This window comes from Buteo buteo, chromosome 11 (assembly GCF_964188355.1).
Source record: "Buteo buteo chromosome 11, bButBut1.hap1.1, whole genome shotgun sequence".
Classification (NCBI taxonomy): Eukaryota; Metazoa; Chordata; class Aves; order Accipitriformes; family Accipitridae; genus Buteo; species Buteo buteo.
This window is the reverse complement of record NC_134181.1, coordinates 21,470,087-21,492,206: the sequence shown is the minus strand read 5'-3', so window position 1 is coordinate 21,492,206 and position 22,120 is coordinate 21,470,087. Positions and strand designations below refer to the sequence as shown.

At 42.6% G+C, this 22,120-nt stretch overlaps 1 protein-coding gene across 2 annotated transcripts; it reads left to right on the top strand.

The window, feature by feature from the left end:
* The first annotated feature begins 248 nt into the window (after positions 1–248).
* On the top strand, positions 249–20,575 carry BBS2 (Bardet-Biedl syndrome 2). 2 transcript variants are annotated; one of them, XM_075040361.1, is made up of 17 exons: positions 249–415; positions 2,452–2,679; positions 3,069–3,194; positions 3,475–3,537; positions 6,620–6,697; positions 8,933–9,037; positions 9,944–10,030; positions 11,324–11,459; positions 13,396–13,535; positions 14,324–14,468; positions 15,002–15,173; positions 16,225–16,354; positions 17,240–17,371; positions 17,881–18,018; positions 18,500–18,612; positions 19,331–19,479; positions 20,129–20,575. In XM_075040361.1, the coding sequence occupies exons 1-17, from the start codon at positions 299–301 to the stop codon at positions 20,233–20,235; spliced, it is 2,166 nt and encodes a 721-aa protein (XP_074896462.1). In that variant the 5' UTR covers positions 249–298; the 3' UTR covers positions 20,236–20,575. The 2 variants fall into 2 exon arrangements, with proteins under 2 accessions (XP_074896462.1, XP_074896463.1); XM_075040362.1 differs by lacking the exon at positions 8,933–9,037.
* Positions 20,576–22,120: the final 1,545 nt, after the last annotated feature.

Sequence of the window (22,120 nt, the reverse complement as noted above, 5' to 3'; positions counted from 1 at the left end):
CAGTCCTACACCCCAGCTGCCCCCCAGTTCCCCCAACTGCCCCCCCCACACCTCCGGCCCCGCCCAGTTCCCCCAACGGCCCCCCTCGCCCCCCATTTGCCCCGTCACCCCGGCGCCACAGCGCCCCCCCGAGGCCGCCCCGCCTGCCGCAGCACGCCCCGCCCCTCCCCGCCGCGGCCCCGCCCCTCCCGGCTGACGTCGCGGCGGCGCGCGCGAGCGGGCGGTGCCCAGTGCCGGCGGAGCCGGCGTGCGGCGGCGGGGCCCGGGGCCCGGGCCGGCCTCTCCCACCGCCGCCATCATGCTGGTGCCCGTGTTCACGCTGAAGCTCAACCACAAGATCCTGCCCCGCATGGTGGCGCTGGGCCGGTACGACGGGACGCACCCCTGTCTGGCGGCCGCCACGCAGGCGGGCAAGGTAACGGGGCGGCGCGGCCCGCCATCCCGCCCGTCTCTCCTCAGGGGGCCGGGCCGGGGCGGGGGGCTCCGTGCCCCCGCCGAGCTGAGGGGAAAAGATCCTTCTCGGGGGCCGGCGGCTGCCGGGGCGTCCCCCGCCCCTGGGGGCGGCCGCTCTCCCGCCGGCAGGCCCTGCTCGCCCCGGCGGAGGGGCCCTGCGGCGCCCGGCGGCTTTGCCGAGGTCACAGCGTGTCTCTGGGGTTTTGGCTGGGCTGAGGAGCCCCGGTGCCGCCCTGGGGCCTGCAGCAGAAAACGGTGTTAATGCCGGCCGGCATCCCTGCCCGCCGCTGGAAGAGCCGTGCAAGGGAGAGAGGTCTTGCTCGCTTCTTCTCTCTCTGTAGGCCGAGAGTCTGCGGCCGAGGCACCGGAGCTGTGCAGGCACGGAGGGGGGGGACGCGGCACTCGAAGCTCTGCTTTGTGGCAACAGGGAGCTTGTGAAAAATTAGCAGCTGGTAACCCAAGTCTCCAAGGAAACTTTCGCATTTTCTGGCAGGCAATGGGATTTTTTTTTTCACACCCTGGGTTTTACCGTACCGTTCTCAGTTACAGCAGTGAGCCTTAGTGCTGTGGCGGACTAAGCTCGGTGCTGATAAAGGAAACGGTGCTAAGTTTATCAATTAATACATATAATATGATTGAAATAACCAGGGAGCTGCTAAAGCCCTGTGTACAGCCCCCATCAGTTAATATTTAAAATAGGGAAACAGTAACAGAACATGATTTAGGGTTTAGGAACTAACTACTAGACAATGGAGCTTTATGCTTATTTCTGAAAAGGTAATGGATTGTAGTCTGGTCAATAAACCTTGAAGAACTGCTTGGAACTGCCAAGATTAGGGAAGAAGTAGGTAAGAGGTAATTCCTACAGGGGGAGATCGCAACCACCTACTCAAATGATACCACCTACTCAAAAGAAGACAATGAAGGAAGAAGACGGAGCCTGTGCACTCATTTACATGAGGGGTGAAGAAGAAAGAACCGATCATTAAGGAAAATAATAATGATATGTATTAGTAAAGTGTATAAATGTGAGAATTTTTGAGACAAGGGTGTGCTGTCTTGAGACAGGCACCCATTCATGTGCATCAGTGAAATTAATTTGAAAATACCTCAGCTCTGTTGTGTTATTGGCTTGCACACCAGGTAAACAAACCCTGTTTGTGGGACAACACTAAGGTTTCTGTAGGTGATGCAAAGAGTGCCTTGCGGGAACAGAAAACATTGTGTGTGCTCTGTTTGAGTTTGAAATACAAACAAAAGAGGGTTAGATACAACCTAACTAATAAAAAAACAGAGCTTGAAGCATAAACCCACAGAGGCATTTAGGTTGCTGTAAATACAAACTTGGTTCATCTGTGATGTTTCCCAGAATTATTATTAATTTTATTGTGGAGCATTTAGGAACAGCTTAGAACAAGGGCTTGTTTGAGAGAGAGACTGTACAGCCATAAAGCAAAGGCTATTAAGCATAATATCCTCTGATCCCCCGGTTCTGCTGGAAACAATTACAGTGACTGAATATTGGTCAGTGAGAATAAAAACTTATTTATCACAGGCCCCTTTTTAAATTAACCGTGCTTACCTACAAATGGACGTTACAGATAGGTACCAGGTAAATTGTCCTAAATGTTTGGGCTTTTTTGGTAACACTGCTACCAGCTGGACATAATTTTAGTTTGTTGTTGTTCCCTTTGGTTTGCTTTTTTTGTCTTACTCTGAAGACCTGTCAGTTGCCATTTTCAGAAACAAACAAAACAATGGTGGCACAACTCCGCTGGCCAGGGCAGGGTTTTTCCTGCCATTTCCTTGTTCTGGTATAGTTTAAAGAATAACTGTCAGAAACAATATTGTCAGCAAAAAACCCAGTCTTTTATCCTCACTTTGGTTGAGTGAATGCCTTTCTTCCCCATTGCAGTTATTACCCAAACAGTAGTCTTTAATGTTTGTATACAAACACATACATGCTTTGTGATAATATTTATCTCTTTGTTTCTACAGGTTTTTATTCATAATCCTTATGCCCGAGGACAGAGAACGAGCACAAACCGAATGGTGCAAAGTAACCAAGATTCGGACATTTCTCTTCTCAACATTAATCAAGGGATCACTTGTCTAGCTTCGGGAGTGCTGAACCCTCAGCTCGGTTATGATTGTCTTCTGGTTGGAACACAGACTAATTTACTGGCTTATGACGTATATAACAACTCGGATTTGTTTTACAGAGAGGCAAGATAATTTAACTGTCTACTTTTTTTAGTATCTTTATTGTTTTCTTTTTCTTTCTGTTCTAGAGATCACAGTTTTTACATTACTGTGTCAATTATGCTTCTGTTCTTTGTGTTAGTTATGTTGCTGTATTCAGAACATTTTGCCTTTAGAATATCTGGAATATTTCAAAAGAAGAATACCAATGTGATGTATGTCTGTAGGCACATGCGAGAGCAAATTTTCATAATATGTCACATGTCACCTAGCAAGACAAAATTTAAAAAATTTAATAGGCATTTAGAGCTCAGCTAAACTGATACTGATAACGTTGGAAGCTTTCTTTTTGATTTGTGTACTCTGATGTCTCATTCTCCGCTGTTTCTTTTTCCTTTAATGTTTCTCTGTAGGTTTCAGATGGAGCCAATGCAATAGTTCTTGGAAAGCTGGGAGATATTTCATCTCCACTTGCTATTATTGGTGGAAACTGTGCCCTGCAGGGCTTTGATTATGAAGGAAATGACCTTTTTTGGACAGTAAGGCTACGCCTAATGCTTTTGATGTTATTGCAAGATTCTTTCAATGGCACTAATTCCTCTCTTTTTTTTTTTTTTAAATATGATAAATATTAATTTGGTTGTTGATCTTTCTTAATTTATCTCAGACCTTAAACTGTATTTTGGTTGTGTATTCAGTGCACTCAGATGTTGCTTGAATGTTGACTATGTCAATTGTTGTGTTGCAGTTTGAGATAATAAAACTAGTTTCACTTCTGATGGCTATCATCAGTATTGAGGATTGTCTTTCTCATTTTAGGTTACTGGAGACAATGTTCGTTCATTGGCACTGTGTGACTTTGATGGTGATGGCAAAACTGAGGTTTGTAACCATTTACCTGTGAATTCAGCTCTTTTCATGGTCTTGTAGTGAAATGCTTATAAAAACCCATGGGTTGTCAAATACGACTGACTTACCTTACCAGTTAAAGTGATCCTGGCATGGAAGTTGTGCCTGTTCCAGACTCCGGTCCAGCAAAGACATGCACAAATGCTCAGTGCATGTATACGGAGTAGCACTGGTCTCTGGCACTACTCAGTGTGCAAAACTAGGCATATATGGCATCTTTACAGTATTACTGCCGTGCTTTGGTGAACTGATTGCTAGCTGTAATGGAAACTTCTCTCATTTTTCTTCACTATGCCAGGAGAAATACAATGAAATGCCTGTGATCATCAGTTGCAAGGCATCTATTCCAGTGGTGTTTCTTGAATATGGTTATAAATACTTTTTTTTAAATGTCAGAGAAAGAACTTGCAAGCATCTTACATATAAAAGGGAGCTCTTAAAAAGCTGTGAAGAGCCTCACTTATGATTGGTAAAATCAAGAAATCTCTCTTCGTATCCAGTCCTCCTGTTTCTTCATAGTGACATGGGGAAATTAAATACTCTTTGCTTTTCTGATTTAAAATGAAGAGAACTTGTAACAAGTGCCTTGCTGATAAGGTGTGATACAAACAATAGGAAACAGCTGCCATTCTGATCATGCAGGCTGCAAGGGATGGATGAAGATGTGAATTCGTATGGCATTCTCTGTTGTAAGTGTTCTTCCATCCTGAATGAATTGAAGGATCGTGCTTATAAATAAGTCTTTAAGAAAAGTAATGGCGTCCTAGTATGTCAGATGCAAGTAAATATGATCTTAAATCACCATGCTAAAAATATTTACTTTTGTCGTCTTTAAGCTTTTCTGTTTAGTTCCCCAAAAATCCTTGTTTGGAAAGTTTACTTGGACTATGTAATGTTTATAGTGATGTGTAAAGGGCCTCTATGCCTTTTATGTGTTTTTTATAAATGAACTGAACTGATCACAGACCCTTTGCTTGATTGGGATCTTCAGGAAGTGAAAAAAAATTCAGGTTTTCCAGTCAATTTCTGCACAGCTTCTCTTAGGGTGTATTTTTTTTAATGTGCTTGAGAGGTGGTTATAGAAAGTAGAGACGGTGTATAAAGATTCAGAAACCAGGAAACTGATCTATGGCTCTAAATGTTTTGGCATTTGTGCTTCTAAGTGTTTTTTTGTTGTTTAGCTGTTTTTTTCTGCTTGAGAAAGTTTTATTCTCAGCAGTTAGTGTAATCTGATGCTGCTTTGAGCTAGCAGAGTTGGATGCGTTATCCAACTAACTTACCCTGCCAGTTAGCCCAGCATGCATTTGCTGAGACTTTTTTTTTAGGGTTCTTTTAAATCTTAATTATCTAGGTGATATGTTTTTTTTGCTGTTGTGGGTTTTTTCTTTTTTTTTTCTTTTTTGTGGCTTTCATGAAACCGCCTCTGGTTTAAAATTGAAGTTCTGAGAAAATGCACAGAAGCATGTTTTTAAACTGTTATTTATCACTTTGTGTCTTATCTGATAAATGGGTGTGCTAGCTTCATTTCCGTTCTTCCCGTCCCAGTAAAAACATGTCTACATTTAAAATAGACTGATTTTAAAACTACATGAATATACTTCTGTCACTTAGTAGCTAACAAAACTGATTTGTTGTAGTCACTGTTGTCCTCAAGATTTTAGATTGATACAGGTTACATTCTCCCATCTTGTCAAAGACTTGGGCGGGGGGAAGCTTTTTCCTTGCTTTTTCAAATTCCAGTCTAGTGGAATGAAAGCCACTGAGGTGGACAAGTTGAATCAAACTAAATGAAAAAAAGACTATCTTCAACATCTTCTAGGCACCTCTGGGAAATGCAGCATCACCAGTAATTGTTTCAGGATTCTGTGCTTTCAGCTGGTCACTTTTTGCTAGTAGTTGTGATTTGTCAAGAAATCTGTACCTCTTACATATGTTTGGTTTTTTTTTTTTTGTAAGTTATTTCCATAACTACAGTAAGCTTAGCTTGGTGTAATATAGTTTGTCATAATTTGAAGCACCTTTACTTTGGAAGAAAAAAAAAAAGCCTGTAACCTTTTTAAAAATCCGGTTTCAGTATGGATTTGTGTCTGTTCTGCCAAGTAAAGATGGAAGACTCATCGGTTCCAGTGGGGAAAGGTACTACCAGGTTTTGAAATTTCATTTATAATTCTGCTTGTCATTGATTTGATGGATGACTTTATGGGCAAGGCACTACGCAGATCTGTTCCTTGGTTTCTCAGTTTGCAAAATAGAAGCCATGTCTTGTCACCATCTTTAGAAAGTGCTTTTCCATGGGGCTCCTTTTCAGTTAATACTTTCTACCTGCTCAACTAGGAAACGGGAAAGGAACTAAGATATGGGAAATGATAAGGAATGAGAATGCAGAAGACCCAATTCAGTATTGATGTCCTATTTGTATAACCATTTACATCAAGTTAAAGCTTGTTTAACCCGTGCTTTGCAATAGTGGCAGCCACCATTTAGGTTGGAGGAGCAGTGATGGTTTGATACTTGGATTCATTGGTTTTGAGGTTTTTTTTTTAAATGAGGGCTGTTCAGTGCTAAGCAATGATTTATTTTTTTCCAGCTGTTTGCTCACAGACCAGTAACTGGGAGTTGCTGTTTCTCTGAACCCGTGTAGTACAAGTCAGAACTGAGTTGCAGGTCTCCTGCTCCAACACAGGCAATCTGGTATTTTTGATGCATATAATTGCAGTGACGAATTATAACACTGAATCTCTTCCAGTAAGAAAAGAGCATAGCCCTGATGCTCCAAAGTATCTTTTCTCATTCCTAGCCTGGATATTTCACTATGCTTTTGTAGAGTCTAGCTTGACAAAAAAAAAGTATAATAATTGATCAATGGGAGACTTCTGAAATCTTGTCTTGGCAGAGGGTACCTTTTGTTCCACTGACAGCTTTTCATACAGCTTTTAAAACCTCTTCATTGCTGGACTCGGAATATTTATTTGCCCTCTGGGTCCTGGAGTATGTCCTTTTTATTTCCTTAGCTTGAATAACTATTTTTAAGGTACACTGTTTTTTTTCCCCCTAGCTTCTTGTTGGCTCTGAAGATTTTGACATCCGGGTGTTTAAAGAAGATGAGATCCTGGCAGAAATGTCAGAGACAGAGGTAAATTACTTCTAGCTAATGTTTGTTATAATTGCTGATGGAGGTGAAAGTATTGTGTACTGTAAAGCTTCTCTGGTTACTCTGGTTCAGATTTATTGTGCAGTTAAATAGTTACTTAACTATTTGGCACAGTATCTATTCTGCTAGAACTGCAAAAGTTGCACGAGTTTAATAATACCTTCCATTATACATGGGTTTTTTTGCTTTGTTTATTTACAAATGTTTCACTGGGTTGAGAAAAGTAACTACTGCTTGACTGAAAGTCAGGGACCTGTCCAAAGGTGATTAAGGTTACTGGATTGTGATTGAAGCTCTTAGTGCCTTCTGAGCAAAAGAATGTCTTCTACAGTTTTCCTCAAATGCGTTGACACTATCATGATTAAGTAACTTGCCCCCGTGTGTATCCAGATGGTGCATGGCAGGGTAGGAAGGTCTTGCTTAGGCAAAACTGGAGGTTTATATTGCAATTGGAGTTACATGCTGGCTGTATAAACAGGGCTGCAGTGCCTAAAGTAAAGTATGGGGCAGATAAGTTAAGAGGGATAAATAAAAGGTGTGGGAGTTGCCCTTGAGAGAAGAACTGAGAGGAGATCCCCACTATTAAATTTTGGTTACTTGGAAGGAAGTAATATACCTTTTTAATTGCATTTAGGAGTTTTCTTAGCCTTCTCATGACCCTTGTGGGCCCAGGGTAAAGACATGTTACACACCTTTATCCTTGAAGATCTGAGGTCTCCCTGCTGCCCAAGTTGGGGCTAAAAGGCTTGGTTAGTTATTAAACCACTTATGAAGAGCTATGAAGGACAAATCTGTGCGGTGTTCTAGGAAAGGCAGCTGTTGCTATAGCTAGAATTAGAACTGGGCCTATAACACATTCTGCTGTCTGTACGCTAGCCAGTCTAGACTCGTGTTGTGATTTCTAGTTAAAGGGAAGCTAAAGGTCCATCACTCTCGTGTGTGATTTATTTCCAGATTCACAGTAGAGTTATTTTAAATTCGCACTTGTAGAGTCTTAGGAGGCCTGTTACAATCCTACTGTTCTAATTTAAAAGGACACAGCTGGACTAAAACCTTTCTTTTTAGGAAGGTAAATTCAGGGAACAATGGCTTTATACATTGTGCTTGTTTTGGAAGACTTGAATAGTTTGCATTTTCTGTGTTTAATCACTTACTCTCGTGAAACTGAAGCCATAGACTGTTGTGATTCTTGAATTTATAAATGGACAGTTGGGTATAAAGGGAGCATTGCTACATTTCTGAATTTCTGACTGTTGCTGGAGTCTTCTGTCCTTACTGTGTGCTTGCCATTTAGAGGGTTTTGATACTTGGGAAAGGCTTTGGAGAAGGTTGTGAGAGGGAACGATAAAGGGGTTGGAAACCGTGTTTTAGATTAAAAAAAAAAATTGAGGAGCACAGTCAGCTGAGTTCTTAATTAAGAAGTTGGTGGAGGATTTAATTTAAGGAAGTCTCCTGTGCTATGTTGTAAAGATGACCAGACAGATGATTGCAATTGTTCCTGCTGACATTAAAATCTCTAGTCTTACTGCACAGAAAAACCAGCATTTCCAAGCACTGAGAGCCTTAGCTCAATGAAGAATTGTACGGTAAGGGGTCTTAAAAAGAGTGAGAAACAGGCTGAGTTATGACTCTCAGGTCTTTCCCTGGAGCTGTTACTCAGGTAATATGTAGCCTGGTGTTCTAATTGTGTTCCAAAGAAGTCCAGCTGTGGGAGCTGTTAATTTTTATCTCACTAATCTTGGGCAAACATTTTCTACCAATAATATCTCTAGGGCTTTCCCAACCCTTGTAAAGTTGAACCCTTTGGCATCCTCAGCTCCTGAAGCTTAAGGAATGTTGTGTGTTTGGAGTAGGTTTTCAGTGAAAACTTGTTAGCACTGATGACTGCAGGAATCCTATGAGCAGTTGTGTTGCTACTTGTGGTAGGAAATACTTGGTCAAAGTACACTGTTTGAGGGCAATTCTGTAATCTTTGCAGAAGTGTATCTTAACACTGTCAATGCAGTTTGTGTGAGGGAATCCTACGAGGCCTTCGGTGATTTCAAACTGATTTTTAAAAATAGTTCAGTACTTAATGCTTCTTACAATAGGCTTACTTACCATTTAAGTATGGTACAGTTCATATGATAGAGAGATTGTATAGTCTGTTCTCTGTTACTTGAAGTTGCAGAAGTTTTCACTCCTGTATCCTCTCTCTCCCTCCTTTCCCCCCAAAAGACTATTACTGCACTTAGCCCCATGTATGGCAGTCGGTTTGGCTATGCTCTTGCTAATGGGACGGTCGGAGTTTATGACAAGACAGCCCGTTACTGGAGGATTAAGGTTAGTCCAGTGTTGCAATATCATCACTGAATGCTTGAAGGCTACTATGAGATTTGGTACGCGATCTCAGGTTGTTCTGATGTTATCCTGACTCCTTAGATGAACTTGAAATTTTCTGCTGAGCATAGAACTTAATGTAATTCTGTTCTTACAAAACCTACCTATTTTTATAGATACGTGCAAAATTAATACCGTGTCGGTTCCTTCAGTGCTTTTGGGACTGTTGGTGATGGCTTAAGGAACACTGATACAGCTGTACAACTAGGGATGCTTCAGCTTTGCAGGGTTGTTTAAGCAACAGAGAAATTTGAGTTCACTGTTAGGAAATGCCTCTGGCTCTTTTGTTGAGTTGATAAACTGTTTTTCAGAGACTGAATTAATCTTGCATTGCCTATGTTCAGAGCTAATTTTTCACATCAAGAGCAATTTGCTGCTGCAGCAAATCATATTGGCAAGATCCTTTCCTGATGCTCATTTTAATATTCTTAATATAACACAGATTAGACCAGTCTAATAGTAATAAGAGAAAGGACTCCTTAGGAGAGGTGGCAGGAAGAGGCTAATGGCTTTCCTCAGTTGTCTCATTTTATGGCAATCTTGAAGCCCTGATTTTTTTTTTTCTTAGAGACTTTGGCTTTTTACACTTTGTTTTTCTGAGTTCTAATCAACTGCTTAGGAAAGATGAGGTATTTTGAGAGCAGTCAACTAGATTTTTAATGCAAAGGCTAAGATTTCAGACGTGTGTGACCTTAGGGATAGTGATGCTCAAACTTCCTGTTAAGAGACATTTTTGTACTCCTTTCTGTAATCTCTGTAGCCTCATACTCCAGTGTCTTGCATATGTCAAGCATGTGCAATTTAGAAAACATATCCAAGCTTAACTTGTTCTTTGTTTTCTGTCCGCAGTCTAAGAATCATGCAATGAGCATACATGCGTTTGACCTGAACTCTGATGGTGTGTGTGAGTTGATCACTGGCTGGTCCAATGGGAAGGTGAGTTTATACAGGGGGGAAATGAGGAGCTGTAGATCTGGAAGCTGTGTTTGAAGCAAGCTTTTAAATTTTCTGAATGAGAACAGCCAGAAAATTAACAAGACTGTTGAAAGCTGAGTGTTGAAGAACTACTGCAGAAAACCTAGTTTGGCTGGTGAATCCTGTGCCAAGTGCAAGATCAGAGAAAAGCTGCTTCTACTGCTTAGCTCAGAGTCTATTGCTAAGGTGTGGTAAGTTGTTTCTATGGTAGCAGAGATCATATGTCACATCCTAGAGCTCTTGAGTGTCTTTTTGCAGCTGTGTCTTGAGGACGTGCTAATAATCCTCTGCGATGTTTCCTGAATGTTCTCAAACTACAGGGAAGACAAAGTGGTTATGTAACAGGAGAGCAGCGTCAGTCTTGACTATGGCAGGATTAATCAAGCGTTATTTAATTGTATGTACAGGCATTCTATACAGCTCAGTCTCTTAAGCCTGATGCTTGGTATTCCCCTTTGCTAGATATGACTGTTCTAGCTGCCAAATCTCTCCTGGACGCATCTTGCCAGGTTTTTTTTGTAAAGCTATGCTTTTTCCTTCACACCTCTCATGACTCTCATTAGCCTGGGGGAATTTAATTAACTTCATATCAAGCTGGCAGTCTAGAGCCCAGATATGTTGTAACTTATGTTGGATTAGGTGTATAGCATTGTTGAAGAGAGAACCTCTCCTTGCTTTACACCTTTTTCTGTTCTTTTCCACTGGTAGTCTCTGCCCTGCTTGTTGGTCTGAAACAGTCCCTTAGCTCCTAGAAAGACTAATGCTGGGTCCTGTGCTTTGGAAAAGACACACTGCATGGAACTGAGCCCCCCCTTGCTGTTCTTCTCCAATGAAAGATAATTAAAAGTTGTGGTATTTGTTCATAAAAATAATTCACCACACAAGGGCTGCAGCTAAGAGGAGAGGTTGTAAATGCTGCATTAAGATTATTTTTGGTTTAGTCCCATCATTGCTGCATTCATGTGTGCATAATCTTCCAAGTGCAGACTTGCAGTCCCCTTCTTTCCTCTTCTTTGTAACTTAGGGAAATATCCCTGAAGTGCAGTTCCTTCTAGCAGAGTCTGTCTAGAGGTCATTTCTTGATGGTGTTTTTTCCACATGTGGTGTTCTGATCCAGCAGAGCTGCAAGTTCACCTGCAGTTCTGTGACCAGGGCTGGCTTTTGGTTAGCAGCTCATTTGAGTATGGCATGACATATATTTTGGGAGTTAGCTTTTCTGTTCACGCTGTGCCTTGGAACTCTTTATTGTTCCAGGTTGATGCACGCAGTGACCGAACTGGAGAGGTCATCTTTAAGGACAATTTTGCTTCCTCGATTGCAGGAGTGGTGGAGGGGGATTACAGAATGGATGGGAGCACCCAGTTAATCTGCTGTTCAGTTGATGGTGAAGGTAAGAGCATTCTTCAGGATATTCATTTAATACACAGTATCAGGTACATCACATCATCTCGGATTAGCTAAACGTTGTTTCGGTTCCATAGGCATTTTTGTGTGCCAAATTCCCTTCACTTTATGCGAAGTTAAGGGAGTTTTGAGTTTCGGTATCTGCAAACAGGATTTTGAATATTGCCTTCTCTGTGGTAATCAGTTTGTGTTTCATTATGATCCAAGAAGCCATAAAAATTCATTTGCCTAACAGAAGAAGTCCTATCCTAATCACGCAAAGGTAACTATATTCAGTACAGACTGTGGTTCTTCAGGCAATGTTGTTGTAGGTGAAAGTATAGGAAATTTTTTTTCCTATATGTGATAATTTTTGGATTTTACAGTGGGTAAAGGTGTTTAGAAAGCTAAGGGGGCGTGTGTTTTGGTTTTCTTCTAGAGGTGAATAGTCTTTATATTAGAAATTTTAGATGTTAACAGCACTTTGTTTCCTGGAAAATGCTATCCTGAGACTGCAGAACTGGTGGATTTATCCCACCATGCCTTCAAGAAGTCAGACCTCGTTACTGTGAGTGGAAGCAAATACGATCACAGATTATTTAAATAAGCTCAGCATGAATTTACAGGGATGGCTTCAGGAAAGACACTGGTGTGATTATCCGACTGCTTGGCGTCAGTGGCTTGAGACAAGCAGGTCTGGCACAACCCATTTGGAACAAAAGCCTGTCCTTGTTAAATAGCACAGTGTTTTGCTGTCTGTCTTAATCACAGGCTGCGGGGATTTGCTGCGCTTGGGCTTCAGCATATAAACCTTTTTCCCAAGCTTACAGAAGGGGAACATTGTGCACAGTTCTGAAGATACCTTGTCCTAGCAGAGTTGTGTAGGTTGATATCCCTGAACATGATCATCCTTTTCTGATGAGTCCATCATAAACAAACCTTGGCACAATGGGGATCCCTTTAGGCTGGAGCATTCAGGTGTTAATAAACAGTAATGGCCCTGTTTTTGGGGTTATATGGACAATGCATTCTCTTAGTCCTTGTCATTAGAGTTCTGTTCGGGGCCAGCATCCTTTCACATGAGGTGTTCTTCTGTGTTTCAGTGTATTTTCTGTCTTGCTCTCATTTTAAATGAATGATTGACTCAGAAATAATAAAGCAGGTCCTTTCATCAGAGGACAGTGTGCATGCTGAATGCTTTTCAAGTTTCCTGCAATTTTTGCAGGGGTTACATAGGCAGCGTATTCTTTGCAGGTATAAGATTTTTGACCCTGGCTTTTATTGTCAGCTGCAATCAGAGCACACAGCCCTAGAGCAAAATGGAAGTTCCTAGTGAGCGTCTCTGTCTCATCATCTGTTCAGCTCTTCTGTCTCCACAGGCAGTTGGAGATGTTTCCGTAACTCTGTGCTCCACTGGGCTACTGGGAAACAGGTCTTACCCCTTGAAGTGAACTATCCCTTGATTTGGGGAAAAACTACTGTGGGCACATCTTGTTTACTGGCTGATTGACAGTGACTTACAGTCACTTCCAGACAGTAACAACTCCTCTGACCAGCTCTAGAAATCCAGGTACACATTTTATTAATTTTGCATAATTGCAAACTTGCCTAAGCACCTGAAAGAATGATTGCAGTGGGAATCCTCTTGCAAAAGGACTGGGTGCTGCACTTGTCTGGTCAGGCGAAGACAGCTTTAAGACAGGTTGGAAATTCACCTTTTTTCTTTTTTTTAAATGTGCAGTTATCTTGTCGTAACCACCAGCAAAGTCAGAGCTACTGTGGGTGTAAATCAATGCTCAGGTTTTCAGCTGAATGGTACCAGCTAAAGACCAGAATTAGTGTCTGCTGCTGAGGTGGTACAAGGTGGTCTTGTTACAGAAACTAAAGTTTTGGGGAGGCTATGAAAGGCTTTGCTGGAGTTGGCTATGTTTGTTTCTGTACAGTCCGAGGCTATCTGCCAGGAGGTGAGGAGTTGAAAGGAAACCTAATGGATACAAGCGCTGAGCAGGATCTGATCCGAGAACTCAGTCAAAAGAAACAAAATCTGCTGCTGGAATTAAGAAATTATGAGGAAAATGCAAAGGTACTACTTAAACAATGTGTAGGGCCAAAACACACCTTCCTATTGCTATAAATCCAGAGTAAGCTGGGAAGTGGTCGTGGGGCAGTCCGGACAAGTCAGAGCTGTAACCTGCTAGGATGCAGCAAGATTGTCTACTGGGGATTCCTGTTTCTGCATCTGGCTTGCTCCTTGTGCAAGTTCAGAACTTGCTTTTTCTATTTTAGTAAGTAACATTTTCCTTGCTCCTTCGGCTTGCCAGAGCAGTTGTGTTTGGAGCTGGATTCTGTTCAGCCCTGTGCTTTGGCTTATGACTGCAAATTGTAATTTTCAATGCATGAACCAACTTGGGGGTCAGAGGGGATTGTTTGAGAGGATCAGGTGAATGGGAGCACTGCCGGGGTATAGGAATTGCACTTGTGGCCTGATGGTGAAGGTGCAGAAATAAAGAGCTTTGAAAAATAGTCTGAGGAAAGGAGCAGACTCATATTTGAACAGTAAATGACCACCATAGCAAAAGCATGGAATTATATAAGCTTGTGCTTAAAATGGAATATATGTTAAGTGCTTTTTTGAATAAAGGTTTGGGTAGAGACCTGGGCTCCATCGACAATAAAACACTTGAACAAATTGTAGCAAAGGTGTCCACAGCTCCATGTCTAATCCAGCTGCTATTCATAGCAACGTGAAGTGTCTGGGAATCACTGTAATGCAACCTTCTGCAAGAAAAAAGAACTTATGCGTGTGTTTTCTAGGTTGCTTGAATGAAAGTCTTGAAATTCTGGTACTGAAGGGTATGTGTTTTGCAACAGGCTGAACTGAATGCTCAGTTGAAGGAAGCTGATGGGCAGAGAGGTGTGATTCCAGCAAATACCCAACTCCAGACAGCCCTCTCAGTTAATCTGGGCTCGGACAGTCAGTCTGCCCACGTGGAGCTGTGTATTTCCACCACAAATGGTGAGTGGTAACCTGCAACCGTTTAGTTGATGACTTGCCTGTCTCCCCTTTGTCTGTAATTTCCCCTTTGTGGTTGCTTTCCTTTCACAGAGTTTTGAATCAAGCTGTGTTCCCTTGATGGGTCTCAGGGGAGAGGATTTGATGGAATTTGTTTCTTGTTATGTGTTACTTTCCAAGGCAATTAACATTTAACTTGGATGAAAGGAGTCTTAGTGATCCCTGCAACACTCCTTGTGTTGACTTTAAACATTAACTTATGACCGTGTTAGTGAGAGTGTTGTGTGAATGCAGCTGGACCTCAGCTGGCTTTCTATGCAAAACTGGAACTGCCCCAAGATTGCAAATGCACCTAGCACAAGGTGTGCTGAGGATGCAGTCTGGTCCAGATGTGGTAGTGCTGGTCATCTGGGATATTTCAGCAATTTGGAGGAGGGGTGTAAAGTGTTGACTGTGCTTAATTCTGAAAACAGCGGTGGTTTGTTTCCAGAGGACACCTGTTAATTTAGGAACTGCTTTTTCTTCCTGTTGCTAAGACACAATCATCCGTGCTGTGCTGATCTTTGCTGAGGGCATATTTGAAGGAGAGAGCCACGTGGTACACCCCAGTCTCCAGAACCTCTCAGGCTGTGTTCGTGTTCCCCTTACTCCACCCAAAGATGTCCCTGTGGATTTGCACATCAAAGCCTTTGTGGGTTATAGGAACAGGTGAGTTTTGTGTTGCGATCTCTTCTGGTCTCCGGAGCTAACTGCGTGACCAGGAAACAGCAACAGTGTGGCTTCATGTTTGTTCCATGGGAAGTGCACTGTTAATTAGCTGGTGCCCCACTTCTCTGTGTCACTGGAAGGAGAGCTGGAATGCTTTCTTAAAAGCACTGTTGCACCTGTGATACTGAGCTCTTGTCCAGACAAAGTCTAAATGCTCTGGGGTCACTGGGACCTGCTGTGCTCGGGCTCTGTCTTTAGGGGAACAGTGAACATTTCTTGTCCAGAGGGTGCCTTATTGTGGGTCTCTGGAGGAAGCAAAAGGAAGTAGAGACTGTATCCAGGCTGCCTGCTCTTAAGTGGCTGCCTCTCCAGGCCCTGAATGGTGGCTGCTCTGGACAAAGTACTTGAGCAAGCCTGGAGGCACCATGGTGTCTTTCAAGCTACAAACCCATTTGAACCCATTTGTCTTCAGGGCAAGTAGAAAGCAGCATATGCCTGATTTCAAGACAACACTTTTCCAGTTTCCCATAGAAATAAAATGTCTCTTCATATACACTTGATGCCAACTTTCTCCCTGTTCACATCTGCCAGAACTGGCAGTGCCCCAGGAACGGAAGCAGAAATCCTTTCCCTGAACAGGGACGCATATTTTGAGAGCTAGCCAACCACTGCAGAAAGAATGTATGGGACTGAATTCTCCTCTTGTTTTCTTTGTTTATGTTTATTATTGCTTTTAGTAAGACTTCACTGGACCTGTAAAAAAAAATCCTTTCACATAGTAAAATCATAAATGTGTTAGCCTAGAGAATATATTTCATTGGAGAGATTATAGAAAATGTAAGCAATAGGGAGGAATCATTCAACCTCATGACGCCATAAGCCTGGAATTTCCAAGTTCTAGCATTTTTTCTGGGAAGCGGTAAGCAGCTGATTACATAGCTGGAAGCTGCTGATGTCCGTAGCCAGCTAAAAAAGAACCAGGGACCATTGCAATAGGTGAATCCCTGGTATGTTAGTAACTATCTCTGTTTTTCCTTTGGATTGCTTCCAGCACGCAGTTCCATGTATTTGAGTTGACCAGACAGCTTCCTCGCTTTTCAATGTATGCCCTGAGTAGCCCGGACTCGGCCACAGAGCCCCTGAGCTTTGTTAACTGTACAACAAATGAGAGACCGCAAAGGGTGAGTTTCTGCTCTGCTTCCTATTTCCTGGTCCTATGTACAGATACTGCAGGTGGAGGGTTTGCAGTTAGCTTGTGATAGCCGAGAGGAAAGGAAAATTATGCAGTGAACTGCACTGCTGGCCTTTGGAGTCTGTGTGTTACAACTTGACTCGGTGCTTTTTTTCTGTTTTTTAAATGATGCCTCAATTGAGGTAGTCCCTGCTTCAGGAATTCCTGCAGCTGCAGGAACTAATGGCCTGAGATTGTGAGGCGTTTCAGATATTATGTTGTTTCCTGTGTGACAACTGATGGAATGCCAGTGGCAGGAGCCCTGTAGTGAGTGATGAATTTTGTAAATGAGCAGAGAACAGGAAAAAGGCAGTACAGTGCCCAAATAATGGCTTGGATTAGTAACAGATGAGCAGTGGTGCTATCATATTGATTCTAAAAGATCTGAATAGTGGGATGGCAGTAATTAGAGCTGGTTATTTTCCCCATAACTGTAGGGCTCTGCCATATTTGCACGACCTTTACTATGTTAAATGGCTAAGGCAAAAACCAAGATGAAATGAAACTTTCCTTTTTAAATTCTTGCAGTAGAACCATGACTTGCTTCCCAGCTTTCTCTGCTCTCCAAGCCCTGGGCTTATGTTTTGACCTTGGGCTGTGGTCTCTGGTAGTTGGATTTGATTTTCTTACAAATACTCAACTTTGGAGCAGGGAGTCAGCTGCTCCTATTCTAATGAGTTCATGATGTGGGTTTAGGGGATGAAATTTAGTAAACAAAATTTCCATGGTACCCTGAACAGAGCAGTCTGGTGCACATCACGTGCAGGGACATTGCATGGTTCTCCAGGCCTTCCACGCAGGTGATGGCTAATGCTCTTAATTTTATTTTTGCAAGATTATTATGTGGCTGAATCAGAGCTTCTTGCTACCAGAAGATGCAGAGTTTCAGAGCGCTCCCTTTCAGGTTTGCTTCACTTCCCTTCGTAATGCAGGTCAGCTCTGCATCAAAATCAAGCCTGGCGGAGAGGTGAGTACCTCTGTGCATAAGGGGAACACCCATTTAATTATACTCTGGTGAAACTTAAGGGTGGTGCCAACATGAGGTAGTGAAAATGAAGAAGGACCGAACAGGACAGAGGAAGCACTCATGTTTTAGGGATGTTTTTGGAAACTTTTGGGTCTGTTTGCTGTTAGTGAGTAAAATTCTAGGGCCAGTCAATGAAGAAAACTACAGATCTGTAGGAAGGTATTTGTTCCTGCACAGAGTGGTTTCAGGGAGCCATAATTTGAGGCACAGAGACTGCCTGGAACTTCTGCACTAGTCCTGTATGCACAGATGCCTCTTTGCCCCAGGCCTGAATAAAAGCCCCTTTGAAATCAGTGTCTCCTTATCTATTTAAAGCTATAGAGCTTGCTTGTGCAACAGTTTTGCCTTTTGATAGAATGAACTGCTTTGAGCCTGAGTAACTGTTAGAAAGTTCTGGGAGATGTTTTGGCATGGAAGAGCACTGATGTGCTTTCTTTCCTTTCTGACAGATTTCCATCAACACGGATGATATTGATCTAGCTGGTGACATTATCCAGTCAATGGCCTCCTTTCTGGCCATTGAAGATTTGCAGGTGGAAGCGGATTTCCCCGCATACTTCGAGGAATTGCGGAAAGTGTTGGTCAAGGTGAGGAGGCATCGGGCATTTCTAAATTGGCAGCTAAGCAGTCACTGTGGGCGTTTGTATGAGAGGATCTCTAAACCGCTTTATCTTCTTTGTGGAAAAGGGCCAGCCATGGCTTGCTATATGTCCTGTGCAGAGGACAATGGGACACCTTCAACTTTCTGTTTATTCTTTGTTCGGTAGAACGGATTCTTGGTCCCCAGCAGTTGATTGTTTAAAATAATGTAAATGTGTTGTCTGGGAGACTGAGCTGTGGATTTGGGTCAGGGCATAAGGTGTGTATCACAGCCTGATCACCCCCTTCTGGGGGTAAGGAACTGCTCTGGCAGCCAGGGGGTGAGGGGAAGGAGAATGGTCCCAGGGATGCTGGTAGATTAAGTTGGGATGTTATTTCCTATTACACTGAGCCACAGTTTAGCTTGAACAATTACCTATATGCCCAGAGTGCCAGGGGTCCTTTCTTGTGACTGTTTGCCTTGGGCAGGTGGATGAACACCATGCGGTGAATCAGAGGCTCACTGCTGATATGGCTGAACATTCCAACCTCATCCGCAGCGTGCTGGTTCAGGCGGAAGATGCACGACTCCTGGGAGACATGTGAGCAATTGCTGTTTAGCTTGTGTGTTTTAGAATGGTCAGTCTTTGCTTTGCAGGCAGAAAAAGAGCACAAAAACCCATGTGTGTGATACAGGGGTTGCCTAGTTACAACTGTTGATGTAGAAATTGGTACCTTTGCCGGTCCCTCCATGAGCTCTCCTTGAGCCTTGTCTTGTTTTTTAGGTGGAAAACCAGTCTGGGGAAGGCAAAAGGGGAAAGGTAGGGACTTAGTATAGAGCCAGTGGGGTGAATCAACCTCGAGATGGTGAGAAGCATTAGAAAAGATACATTAGAGGAAGAAGGCAGTAAAAGCTCTCTGTGGTGTGTGAACTTTGGACAACACCAAGAAAGAAATTAAGTGTCAGTCTTTTCCTTCTCATTTGCTGTGTTCTGTGAATGTCCTATCTTTACTGTCAAGAGCAGCAGTAAAGTAGTCTGAGCTACTGCAGAGCATTGTTACTTTCACTGGGGAAAGTGGCATCTCTTCTTTGGCTTGCTGGATACAGTAACTGCAAAAATAGACCTTTTTTTTTTTCTTTCTGTAAGATAATGAGTATAACCAACATGTCTAGACAAGTCTATTGTCTTGTAGCTGGCAGACAGGTGGGTAACTGTGGTAGCCATCACAACCATGTATCACTCTACCTTTGTATTGACAAACCAGGAATGACTGTCTTGTGCCCCGAGATGCAAATAACTGGACTCATTGTTCCCCCAGGAAACACATGAAGACACGGTACATAGAGCTGTATGATCTTAACAGAGATTTAATAAATCAATACAAAATTCGTTGCAACAATCACACGGAGCTATTGAATAATCTGAAAGCTGTGAATCAGGCAATTCAGAGGGCTGGGCGGTTACGTGGTAAGTATGTGTGTTTGGATGGAATGGGGCGGGGAGCCTTGGACCGCAGTGAGGCAGATATGATGTATCTCAGAGACCAACTGGATTAGTTAAGTGACTTCAAACCTTTTGGCCTGAAACTAAATTAGTAGAAGTACTCTTTCATTTCTCAGCCATAGCCAATTGCCTCTGACAGTCAACTGTGAGTGTCCAGTATAATCTGGGATCACAATTTTAGAAAGAACAGTTCAAAGCAGTTTCCAGATTTCTGGATGGTATAGAAATTGCAAGTTTTGTTGAACACAATTTTAAAAACATTTTTAAAGTAGTGTTTCAGTTCTTAATTTATAATTCTGCTTTAAAAAAACTTATCAACTTAAGCAGGGCTGTTTATTTTTAGTTCTGTAGGTCTTTGGGGAAGGAGATATTTTGTCTGTAGCATTCCCCTTTCAATAGGTCCTTTAAGCTCTCCTATAATAGAGCTACATTCGATTCTTCTTTTAAAAAAGGATATTATTTACATATTAGAAAAAAGGTGGCGTTTCACTGTGTGTTTAATAAACATTTGAGAGAAGCACCTACATTTTGAGACTGGATCAAACAGGTATTTTTACCAGTTTCTCAGTAACTGAAGTGTTTTTTCTTTTCTCTCCTTTTTTTCTCTTTACAGTTGGCAAACCGAAAACACAAGTGATCAGTGCTTGTCGGGATGCAATAAGAAGCAACAACTTTAACGTGCTGTTCAGGATAATGCGTGTGGGAACAGCCTCTTCTTAAAATGGCTGGGGGAGCAGCAGTTGCACAGAGACAGTGTTTCCATGCAGCAGGCAGATAATGGACCAGTAATGACAAGCGGTTAATTCAGTCCCCTGCTCCACTGTAAGGGGAAGTAATTGCAAAGGTAGCATTTTAGTTAAGCCATCAGGTGAGAAATGTTATTATGCAGGCCAAAGCTTCGTGAAGAAAGCATCAGAGTTTAAGTGCAAATGTGGTATTTATGCAAGACAGAGGTATAACCTTGGAACAGTTATTTTCTTACAGTAACTTATTTATGTATTTTAATATATTTTTGTAGTTAAGGCATTGGCCTTTTCCATTAAAACATAGACTGCTTTGACTGCTTGTGTTCTGATTTAGTTGGGGAGATGCATATGGTTAAGTTTATTTGTTGAAAAAAAACCCAAACAAACCACTTCTCTGGTTTTGCTGCATAGTCTCTGTGCATACTAAGCACTTAAACTCTCTGGGTTGGAGAATCCCGGGTTTCAATGCAGGGATGTGCTGCTTTCTAGGTAAACTGCAATTCAGTGCACTAGAAGCACCAAAGGGATAATGTCTCCTTGCTTGCTTTTGAACCAGAAGATCTTTGAAAGCTGTCCAGTTCCACAATCCATGCAGGTAGGAAGTGGTCTGTTTCATGTCCGACACTCTCCCCATGCCTTGATTGCAGCAAGTTTTGCTTCCAGCTACTGGTTCCCTGCTACTGCTGGAAAAAACTGCAGATACTGAGGTGGGCAAGGGTGCATTTCAGGAACAACGAAAACAAACTACACACCCAAGTTTGGTGCATACACAAAGAGCTGGCAGTACTTAACGGGATCAAAAGAAGAATGTATTGAAAAATGTCTTGGCTTCTGGCTCAAACCTGTTTATTAATTGTGGGATCTCTTAGAATTGGATTAAAATATTACAGTAAGGCTGTATCTTAGATCTAAAGATATTTTAGAACCTTTGCCAAAGAAAAGTTCTTCTAGAAGCTAAAAATATCCTGCACAGGATGGAGGCTGGGCCCCAGTGCTCCTAGCTCCTGTGCCATTCATGTGGGCAGGGAGGAGGCAGTCCATCTCTGTAAAGTTCCTGGGTAGCTGCTTGGGGCTGTCAGGAGTATTCATGTCCTGCAACTGGTCTGTCTCTTACTTGCCACTACTGAATTAAAGCCAGCAGCCCACCATTCGTTTCAGAGCAACCGGTGAGCATGCAACCAACTGAAAGGGGAGTATAATTCTTGCAATGTGTTTTAATTCCCTAAATGGCCCCTTGCCACTGCTTTGGCCCCTTCAATATGGAGAGCTGTGCTGCCAAAAGCACAGATGTCTGTTGCTTCAAATCTGCAGCAGGAGCTCATTTGAATTCTTTTAAGAACCTGGTTGTTAGTCAAATGCAGCTCCTTGGTAAAAGGGTGGTGAGCCACCCATGCTGTTCTAAGCAAGTGAGCTTTAAGACTTTGATTATGGAACAGTCTCCTGGCATAAGTGCTGGGCTTTCTGCCACCTGCTGTACCTGTTCCCACTGTTTCAACCTCTTGTTCTTTATGTTCAAAATCCTAATGCTTGTTTACTGACATTCATGTAGTCCATTCGATGATAAGAGAGTGGCTCTGATCAGAAAGCAGCTTTCCCATCAGCCTGATTTTCAGGGCTGCACACCAGGCACTTCCAGTCCCAGCTCTGTTTTCCTCTTGGCAGTGAGGTCAGTCCTTTGGTCACAGTCCAGACCTCTGATAAGGCTGATTTCCCTGGCTAAGTTTCTGACAACAAATTTGTCATTTGTTTTCCTGTAAAAATGACTTTTATCTTTGCCAAAGGTAAAATCCATGTCCTGTAAGCTGCAGTGATGCCAGGTTTGCAGTTGCCAGTTGAAATAAAGCAGCCCTTGGCTGGTG